At 36.4% G+C, this 10,889-nt stretch overlaps 1 protein-coding gene and 1 long non-coding RNA gene across 2 annotated transcripts; one reads left to right on the plus strand and one right to left on the minus strand.

Annotated features, from left to right (window-relative positions):
• Positions 1-3,596: 3,596 nt before the first annotated feature.
• On the plus strand, positions 3,597-5,338 carry LOC114534761. Its single transcript, XR_003688163.1, has 3 exons — positions 3,597-3,985; positions 4,085-4,229; positions 4,593-5,338. It is a non-coding gene; the product is annotated as an uncharacterized LOC114534761 (long non-coding RNA).
• A 1,375-nt stretch (positions 5,339-6,713) lies between these two features.
• LOC114534719 lies at positions 6,714-10,652 on the minus strand. The gene is made up of 5 exons (XM_028556186.1): positions 10,018-10,652; positions 9,759-9,865; positions 7,340-7,491; positions 6,972-7,182; positions 6,714-6,829 (listed from the first exon to the last, which is right to left on the minus strand). Exons 1-5 carry the CDS (start codon positions 10,476-10,478, stop codon positions 6,714-6,716), a joined length of 1,047 nt encoding a protein of 348 aa, XP_028411987.1. The 5' UTR covers positions 10,479-10,652.
• Positions 10,653-10,889: the final 237 nt, after the last annotated feature.

Here is a 10,889-nt window from a genome sequence, read left to right on the forward strand (position 1 = left end):
GCGAGAAAGAATGGTCCGTGCATATATGCCGTATTCTAGAAGGAGAATGTTCATTCACGCGCAATGCAAACAAAAAAGTCAGGAGTAAAGGCTGACATATGTTTTTGTGTTAAAACACTTAATTCAATTACTGTTACATGGCTCTAAGTTCGAAATTGCCATTCTTTTCAAGCTGCACTGAACTTTTCAGTGAAGCATTGTTACTGAAATAAAACAAAGGTTCCATAAGAGTCTGCGCCTTTATCAAATATGCTTTCTATGGATGTGATGAACTCGCCCAAGCAATTTTTGCGTCCTTTAATAATAGCAGAACCGAGATGCCCACGGTCATGAAAATCTACCATCAATAAATGACTGGACGATGCTGAAAAGAATATGGTGTAACCTGCGTAGATGAAAATCGCTGCTTGTTTTTCTATCAAGTTCGCCAAATTATTCACTAAACGTCCAACAGGATTCGAGTCACACAATCGAACTGGGGTAGTCTTGAGCAAAACAATAGTGAGCCTTAGTTCACGTTCTAAGTATAAAATGGCTTCGTCAGCTGTGAGCGGCCTTGCTCCACCTTCAAATGCATTCGACAACGAATATCCGGTTCGTGCAGCATAGAGAACAGCTTTAAACCAGTCTTTGGATAGAGGACCATCCTCTGGTAGACGCTGATCGGTAGACAGCACCATGTTACCAAGTATAAGACCGGATAAAATGGTGGCATTTAACTTGCTGAGATATTCGACGGGTTGGTCACACCATGGCTGAAATAACCATACAGATATCGAACTTCCTTCAGCTTTGTGAAACAGAACTTCGCTCAACCTACGGTTTAACGACGAGGACTCGTCAGCAAGAGGACTGTGGTTGCCTGCAGCTTCCACCGTAAGCGCCTCATTGGCTTGCGATATCGCTAATCCTGCTGTGCTACTTGTTGCTGTGTGGATTGTCGTTGGAAGATTCAATCCGATGTTTTGGCAAGCATCGGGAACAACGTGAGGCTTATCTATCGAAACTTTAGGGCGTTTTGATAACGGTGCATTTTCGGCATGGTCTTCCTCATGTTTGCTTACCAGTTGCCCGTATAAATTGAGGTTTATCGTATTTCCAAACTAAAAAAATATATAAAAAAATTATACAAACAAATAGTAAAATTCTTAAGCTATGTTTGAACACAGCGATTTGTCGGACTGATTTGGAAAAATATTTGTTGGCCCTTCTTTGAGTCAGAATATCTATTTTTTGTATAGTTTTCTGCAGGCAAAGAATTTTCAACTACTCAAAAACGCAAGAAAAATCGGGGGAATCATGATAAAAATCTGTGCTTCGCTGCATGTTTTTCGTCCGATTGTTGTGAATCTTGAGTTGAATACTGTAACTTCATTATATAGTGTCTAGTTTTATTAACTTAGGCATACACCATAAATGCATTCACCTGCTTACGATGATTATTGATGATACGCTGATTGACCTTTTCATTGCTGAAGTGCGTTGCCAAACGTTCCACAAAAACGGAGTTATGAGCTGTGAGAGACGTCGTGAAATAGTTATCGCGATTTCGTCTGTTGTTCAGTTGTTCAGCAGTCTCTAGGTTTATCTTTCCAGCCAATTGGTTGACGCACGATACTCGGCGCAAGCAATCTGCAGGATTAACTGAGTTTTTCTCGTGAAACGGATCGAAAAGACAGTAATGATCTGTTGACCCAGTGGTGGGGTTTCGAAGCAGCTGCTCGCCATCCGACCTAACAGGTGCCACTGTTGAGGAGACATTCCTGGTATTCGTGAACCAATGCCAGTCAATTTCAAGATCACCATCTTGTGCCTTTCGGATGTTTTCTTCGCTACATTCAGCAACTCGACCCTCAAATGGATGGAACACATTGTATCCACGATTTTTGGCATGCGCTACAACCATATTTGCCATATCTACAGCGACTACATTTGGAAGTGATGCAAGGCTCATCAACATGTCAACATGGTCTCGTGGCCCCTCGTGTCTTAGAAGCCACTTTAAGCCGTAGCATGCACCATGTGGGCAAGTCATTCCAAGCCAACCGCCTAAAACATAAGTGATTGTTCATTATTACATCAGAGAGGAAACGAAGTAATACACTTGAAAACTATACTTGAAAACTACACTTGAATAGTACAAAGAAAACTGAAGTCTTACGACGTTTGTATGAGGCAGAGGAAAAAATTACTTTGTAGTAATTTTAATTACAAAATTGGCTAATATGAGTGCGTAATTTGTGCATCACTGCATGCGAGGATATATGCCTGTAATAACTATTTCTAATGACCATTTTACACCTAATCTATTACAATAGTACACTGTAAAAACTGAATGGTTGAAATGACCAAAAAAAAAGGTTGCAACCATTTAAAATGGTTGTTTCAACCAATTAAATTGGTTAAAACCAAATTAAAATGGTAGAAATAACCAATAAAAAATTGGTAAAATGGATATGAAAGCTCATATTGGTAAAAACAACCAAATATATTTAGTAGCAACAAATAAAATTTGGTTAAATTTACCAATTACTCTTTGTGGTCAATGGGGTATATTTGTAGACTTCTGGTTCTATGTTCTATTGAATCCAATAAAATATGCTAGAATGCTATAGCACATTCTAAATCCTATGGCTATAGAATATTCTATAGGACTTCTTATGATCTTATGCTATATAGAATTCCATTGCCGTATTCTATAGAATTCACAAATCCTATAGAATTTACAAATCCTATAGAATATTAAATCTTAAAATTAAATTTCTCAGCAAAAATCACTCGTTTTGTAAGGACAAATCACACATGCATGTATCTGTAAACTGTCTTCATAATATACCTGTTCGCAGGTTACGTGGCGGGCGTTTTGCCCAAAGAGGACCGCAAGGTTATGTGGGACTTGTATAACCGACACGCGTTATTTTCAAATTTTGAGCGCGTCTTTGACTCTTTGTCATCGGTTCAAGGTTTTATAGTAGAATTTAGTGAGTTTTTCTTTCGTATTTTAACATAAAATACGCGTTATTTGAATTTGTCAATGAGTAGTCATGCGAAATTGGTGAAACACGCTGGATTAATATGCGAGGAGATCCGGATTATTTGTGAATAGTGACTGTGATCGCGAGGAAGAAGTAATTGTGTCATGGCCATGTGGAATTTCTAAAGTTGATAAGAAAATAATCAAAGGTTCCATTCAACTATCTACAATTTCAACAACAACATGTGTACAGCTAAAGTATTATAATTCAGTGGTGAGTGTGTTTGTATATAGTATATGTTTATATTTAAAATATTGACTATTTTTTCAGATCAGACTTTGTATGGCTGCTGGACACTTTTTCAAAACTTTGTCTAGCTGTCACATGCCTACTAGTATTAATTAAATATGAAATGCCCTCTATATATAACCATGCACTGAGTCATTTTAATAAAAGATTACTTTATTCACTCCATCAAGGCTTCAAGATCACCTTTAAGTGCAAGATTCTTGTGACTGATGCTGAATCAGAAATCCTCAAATTCTGATGCTGAATCAGAAATCCTCAAATTCTGATGCTGAATCAGAAATGGCAAGTATTATTGTATTTATCTGTCAAAACTCAACAACTGTAAATCCTACTTCTGGTGAATCATATAGATAATATAATATACCTTTTATTTATATCATTATAAATAGGGCCATTACAACTATTTCTGTCAATGCTTTTGCAGTACATTTATAAATTCTATAGCTATATCATGGCATCATGCTAAGAATGAATAAGGTGTCAAATGTTTAAATTTCATATTTACTGTTAAAATTTACAGATTTTCTTATATCCAAACATATTAACCAAAGGTCAAAATTTGGTTTATGCAATTATGGGCATGTCAAGGATGCAAGAACAACTTTGCTCTCATTCCATCCCTGGGAAACTTTCAAATTATGCCTTTAAAGAAAAGGATGCAAAACCCCAACTCGACCCAGAGAAAGTTAAGAGTATATGTGGTAAGTAGTAATTGTTAGTAACTATTTGTGGAAGTTAATATATCTTATATACATATCTTGGTTTATCTAATTGTTGACTTTTACTTTTTCTGTGTGTAGAGCATCATTTCGATGCACATGGTTAAGATGCCCAAACATTGATTCAAAGAAGCCATCAATGCTGGCTGTTCTGGAAAAGAACAAGAACAAAGATGTCCAACACATTATTGGTCTATTAGAGGATTGTCACCCGAACTAGAAAAAGGTATCTACAGATATATATGTATATAATATACAATGTTGAACTATGCAAATCACATTTATTATGTTGCCTGCTGAATCTTGTAATCAAACTTATTTAATAGAAATTGAAAACCATTGCATCTACACTGCCCCGCTGCATCAGTTGAGGCAGAGAAAGACCTGGACAATTATTTTGGGAAATTGTCCCTGTAAATATTAAACTATAGTTCAAGAGTTACTCCATAAGAACTAAAAATATGCTCAAGTGGCTGCTTGTCATGTGTAGGGTCTTGCTCTTTTGTGTCCCAGGATTTTTGCCATATGTAAATGTTTTATTTCCAAGCTTAGGAATATAAAGTTTTATAATTTTTAACTTTTATTTTAGGATGACAGTGGTGTTGAAATTTAGACCATTGTAAAAAAAGAACATTCCCGAAGTTGCTATTAACTGGATCTCTTGGTTACATCCATTCACTGGACCTTTTGGCTGAAGGCATGGTAGCAATAAAGTTTAAGCAGTTTTCCATCTTAAATGCTGTTGTGTGTTTGCTGACTGCATTGTATGTATCCAACGCAGAGAACCCTAAAGATGGAGGTGGGTAGACAAAGAATGTGTTCCTTCTTCTGGACCAGATATTACTACAAACAAACGGAAAAACGAACATTCCAATTGGAGTTAAAAACTTTTTACCGCAGCTTTGAGAACCTGGAAATGACTTAAGTATAGATAGATGAATCCTAGTAAGATAAGTGTTTGAATGTAGTACTTTGTATATATGTATAAATGCAAATAACCATTAGGATAATTTATTTATTATATTAGATCTTTTATAATACATATGTGTGTTTTGACAAAATTTGATTTGAAGTGCTCTGAATTTCAGGATAATTTAACCAATCCTTAATTGGTTGAAATAATTGGTCAAAAAAACCATTGCACATTGGTTACATTAACCAAATTCAATATAGGTTACATCAACCTATTAAATATTGGTAGATTCAACCAATATTAATATTGGTAATTTTAACCAAAACGAATTTGGTAAAAAAATAACCAAATTTTAATTGGTTGTCCTGGTTGCATCCAGGAGAACCTTTTTTTTTTGGTTGTTTCAACCATTCATTTTTTACAGTGTAGTTTTGCATACATTCTCGTAGCACATCTTACAGGAGTTAAACCTGTACCTTCATAAATGAAGGGGGTGGCCTGATGTTTTTAAACAAGAATGAGCAAGGTCCAAAACGTGTCACTAGACCTTACCCTTTACTGAAATGGCCTCGCTTCCACTTATGACAGTTTTCGGGTAGCAGGCGCACGTCCAGGTTATATTGCTATGTTTTGAGCACTGATATACATGTGATTATCTTCGATCTTTAGCCCATCAAAACTTACAGACATATACCTACCTTTTTGCGTACGAAATATATAACCCACATAAAAACAAGACCATTTTAATGCCATAATCGGTAAGGTACATTGCAAGATTTCACATTATGAAAAGGTTAAATCAATGTGGTATATTCGCCTACCTAAGCCACCCCACATTTTGGAGAAAAGTTTCAAAAATGTTTCTTCAATGTCAAGGGCCTTTTTTATTCTGTTAATTACATCTAGTTTTGAGCCTTTGTCGCTAATATTTAAGCTTCTTGCCAAATCCCTAATCACTGGAACCTATAATTAGTGTACAAAAAAATCTTTTCTGGGAAAGGAAAGACCATTCCTGGCATCAAATTTGCTATATGCATTTCGAGAATAATAAAACGGTCCCTACCTTTCCTTCACAAAACATATCCATTAACTTCTCAACAGACAGGTTATCTGGTGATGCTCCTGCGGACCGAATATCATCTCCATGGTTGGCTTTGCGAAATTCGCTGTTGTATACCAGCTTTCCTCTCCGACAGTTAAGTCCAACAAAAGGGGCCCAAAAATTGTAGCTAGGTTTTAATTCCAAAGGGTTCTTTTCCGTACCTAAATAAGTATTAAAATGTATATACAAACAATTACATAGTGTTATAACACTAGAATATATATATATTCTTGCAGGTTTTCATGGCGATATCCCATTATAAATAAATTAGCTTGTAGGTACACCACGTAAGTTTTTTAATATTGCAAAGCTTTCGGTCCGTTAATCTGGGCCTTCATAAGTGCGACTACTTGTGAACACCATTTACACGTCACTTAAATATCACGTTCTTCTTGATTAGTTCGTCGTAATAGTAGTTGCACTGATGAAGGCCAAGGTTACGGACCGAAAGCTTTGAAATATTAAATACTTACGTGGTGTACCTACAAGCTAATTTATTTTTATAATTACATAGTGTTAACATATCAACACCAATCATCGCAATAAATGGCAGATTAATATTTTTAATTAATATACCAGGGTTCCCAATGATAACATTGTTCTTTTGAACACCGAAGGGACTACCCTGGGGATAAATAAAGGTTTAGTCATCATCAACAATACTATTTGAAATATTTGAAAAAATACGTCACCTCTTAGTATCCCTCTGTACAAAATAGCACATTAACCCGTTCCCAGAAATCATCAGCATCAACCATTTCGGGGTTAGTATCAACTTCAGATTCCGTTCTTGCAACTTCGAGCTCACTTACTGTATAAATTATACAAAGTCAGGCGTTTAATACGTTCAGAGTGTCTCTGGCACGGTTCAAGGCCTCGAAGAAGATAAAAAGTCTAAAATAGCGTAAAACAAGCGGTAAAATCACGAATCTATATAAGAATATATATTATACCTGCCAGTTCAAACACTCCTTTCTTATCAACGTCCAATGTCAGCAATGGAGGAAAATATCCGCAAAGCACACAAGAGAAGGAATAACTGTGGTCAGTAAGAGCTTCAAAGTGGAGGTACGCATTCAACATTGAACTTCGTGGGAGCTGAAATGGTTGCAACTGTAACCAGCTTTCAATTGCTTCAACAGTCCGACTAACAGCATTGTGAACCTATATAAAAATTTTTGTATTTTTACTATGTGTATTTTACCGAGTAAAGTCGCTTTAACAAACTCTAATAAAATCACTTGCTGCGTTTTGTCATTTGGAACATGACGCGTAAGCCTAAATCCAGACATGTACGCATATACATGTAACCTGACCAAACTTGCATCGATACCTGAAGATGTTTTCGTAACATGTCGCATAACCCCAAGCTTAGAATCCAGTTATCGTTAAAATTATGCACACCATCACTGAACTCTTGGTATCTGTACGGAAGCTTACATTCATCGCAGAACTTTACGTATACAGAAACCCCTGAAAAAATTAGGTGAACATTACTGCAGTGCTACAGGATTGAAAAATAAAAGTTTCTTGATCGCTCAACATACTGTGACCGAAGTGTATATGAGATGCTAGAACATGTCACCACAAATCAGAACAGTATCACTTAACTATAGAGTACACACGTAAAAACGCACGAGTTGTAACAAGCCTGCAGCAAGCTTGTCGCAAGCTCGTTTCAACAAGCTTGTTGCAAGATTTATTCGCACCGCTTGTCCCAAGTTGTTGTGACGGACGTGTAGCAAGTTGTTGTCAGACTTGTAGCAAGTTTGTTGTGACAATGCTGTACCAAGGTTGTTGCCAACAAGCTTGCTACAAGTCTGACAACAACTTGCTACAAGCTTGTTGAACTTGAGCTGTTTCAAGCTTGTTATAACAAGGCCGTTACAAGCTTGTCGCGACAAGCTTGCTGCAAACATGGCCGCGCATTAAATCTCGCTTGAAAACACGCGTGTTTTCCCGGAGATTGTGAAACAAAGAACAAACAACACAAAGTTTGATGTAAAAATCATATTATTTTAAAAACAAATTCAAAGGTTAGCAATTAAATACAAACTTCACATTTGAAGTACCAAGATTACTAAAGGCTCAGTACAAGAACATATGTATTTTCCTTTCTGAGTATATAGCCTAATAATCAGTTCGTAAGAAAAGTTTCTTTGCATTCATATGGTAAAAATTAACTGGTGCATGAATATTCTTGTATAATACCAGTATTTCAGTCACTTGTTGAATTGACTTCGTCATCCCAAGAATCAACAGCTAGCTGCACCTCTTTCCTATAATTCACTTTGTTTGATACGACTTTCCGGCCAATACCTCAGTTTAGCTCCAGTTTGATAATCAAATTCCTATAAAGTATAATATACAATGGCTTCAGGAATAAGTTACTTTAAAAAATATGCAAATATTTTTGAGGAAACTGGTTTGCAAATACGTTGAGGAAACTCCATCCTGTCTGCTGTGGCGAGGGTCTTGCTTGCCATCCAAGTCTAATGTCAAATAAGTAATGTACAAATACTTTATTACCATAATACGTAAATATATATTATTATTTCTAATCAGAGCATGCTAAAAACATACGCACAGATATTAAAAATAGGAAATTTTGCACTTTACCGCACACCTACTCGTCATTAAAAATATTTGAATTATTGAATACAAAAAACCGGCAAAGTTTCGATTTTGATAAATATCCACAGAAACTAACAGTTCAATGTTTATAAAAAGCAATAAATTCAACAAATATTTTAAAAACTATATAGTTTTAAAAGGCTAGCTTGTGTACTATAATAAATTGTGTTGCCGGCGTTGTGTACGCCATATCAAATATTTGGATGAATTAAACGCACATACCTTTATTAAAACGTCGAACTGTAGTATTCTTCAAACTTTTTTAAGTTGCCCATCCGTTTTAACTGATAAAAAATCAAAGGTTTTGGCACAAAGATAGCTCAATGACCAGATCATAACCAGGTGAATCAGTGAACTCTTGAAAAGAGCAGGGAAATTTGCAAATATACTGACGTATATTTCAACCAATAAGATCACTTATACATAGTTTAAACAGAGTCTGAACCAATGAGATTACTCCGTTGAAATCGTCACTTCCTCAACGGTTCAACGGTTATAGATATCCTTGAAACAAGGAAATGTTCATCTGTAATGTTTTTAAGGAATTCGGATTCTTTTCAAATCTTATTATTAAAAGAAGTTATGAACTTCGTTGCAGAGTGTTAAAGTGTTTAAAAGCTCGTTGATCTTGCTTTTGCCATTTGATGAATGGCAATGATCAATAAAATCATATTTGGCCCAGTTCAAATTGATTTTGTTGTTATCGGAAAACTTTTGCCGTTAACAATGTCGCTACAACTTGTTGGAACTGTCTTGTTACAGCATTGTCACGCGCAGCCTTCGTACAAGCTTGTTGTGACAGGCTTGTTACAACTTGATGACTATAACAACTTGTCAACAAGTTGCTCCAACAAGCTTGGTACAGCTTGTTGTCGACAAGCTTGGAACAAGTTGTTCCAACAACTTGCTACAAGTCTGCAAGCCAACAAGTTGTAGCAAGCTTGATGTCAACAAGCTTGCTACAACCTGTTGTCTCAACAAGCTTGTTACAACTTGTCAACAAGCTTGCTACAAGCTTGTTGAGCTAACAAGTTGTCAACAAGATGTGAGATTTTTAGGTGTGTACCATACAGTAGTGTAATAGCATGTTCTAAAAAATACCCTACCTTCAATAATTCCTTTTAATGTCACAATTTTGGCATTCCTCGTAATACAAACAGGCTCACTTAAAGGCAGGTTACAATACAAGCAAGATGTCTCCACTGGGCAAAGGCTGAAGTTATAAAACAAACATTTAATGATACGCAGCAAGATGAATGTATTATTTTGTTATGTTGCGTTATGTTGTGTTATCATGCCAGACAACTATATTACCACATAAAGGCCAAGACACAATGATAAAGAAAGCAATAATGTATTTAGTACCTTGTAATAAAGTCGTCTTTTTGCACTGTCAAGGAGAGTGGCAGCTTTGCTGGGATTTTCTTCTCGGAAAAAAGATACCTCACAAGTTTAACTGCATTGTCTCCAATCGGGGGATAGAATTTTCCAGATTGATTTGGGAGAAGAACTTCTTGCATATCACCACCGATATCTCTCTCAAGGTCAGGAAGAGCATTACCATCTTCCATATGACCTTCCTCTTCTTCGTTTGAAGTGATTCGAACAAGACCAAGAGCCTCACGATGCCACTGAGACAGCGCCCATTTCACAAGAGATTTATGAACACAAGAACGGCGAGAACGGCAACATTTACAATGAAAAGAAGAGCCCTCTTTGTCAAAAGAGACTACTACACGATTACAGAAGGACCAGTAATGATCTCTTTTGACGTTGGCGAAAACAGAAAAGTGAAGAAAGCGAGGTGAATCCGTCGAGACAGGCATTTGCACAACTAATGGTACACCAAGGATAGAAGACTGCCTTTGCCACTCTAAGCATTCTACTTTCCGTTCCGGCTTTAACCACTTTAGAGTGTCTACAATATAGCTTAATGACTCTTCTTTGAGATGACATGAGGGAGCAACACGTGGACAGGACAAGAACTGAGAAGATCTTAGGTGGTCACATAAAAAATTAGATTGTCCACTTCTTGATGCTGTAGCACTTAATTCACAACAAATTTCTGCACTACAAACAATGGACGTTGGGTGATTGATCTTATATTGGCAATGGATTGGATGGTCAGTTCCTCGCATTTGTTGCCGAATCAAGTAAATCCCATTTGATGAATCAACACAAACACCTCGCAAATGCCTCGATGAAGTAATACCTTTCCTATGATCACCACATGTTTT

Source organism: Dendronephthya gigantea, unplaced genomic scaffold, assembly GCF_004324835.1.
Source record: "Dendronephthya gigantea isolate DGI-Jeju-01 unplaced genomic scaffold, DenGig_1.0 000105F, whole genome shotgun sequence".
In the NCBI taxonomy this organism is placed as follows: domain Eukaryota; kingdom Metazoa; phylum Cnidaria; class Anthozoa; order Malacalcyonacea; family Nephtheidae; genus Dendronephthya; species Dendronephthya gigantea.

Bases quoted from the DNA above. Each gene is read 5' to 3' on its own strand.
- LOC114534719 (XM_028556186.1), bottom strand. From the start codon at position 10,478: ATGCCTGTCTCGACGGATTCACCTCGCTTTCTTCACTTTTCTGTTTTC. The intron at 9,866-10,017 runs GTACTAAATACA...TTATAACTTCAG, and splicing joins AAAGACGACTTTATTACAAG to CCTTTGCCCAGTGGAGACAT. The intron at 7,183-7,339 runs GTTTGGTCAGGT...ATTTTTATATAG, and splicing joins ATCTTCAGGTATCGATGCAA to GTTCACAATGCTGTTAGTCG.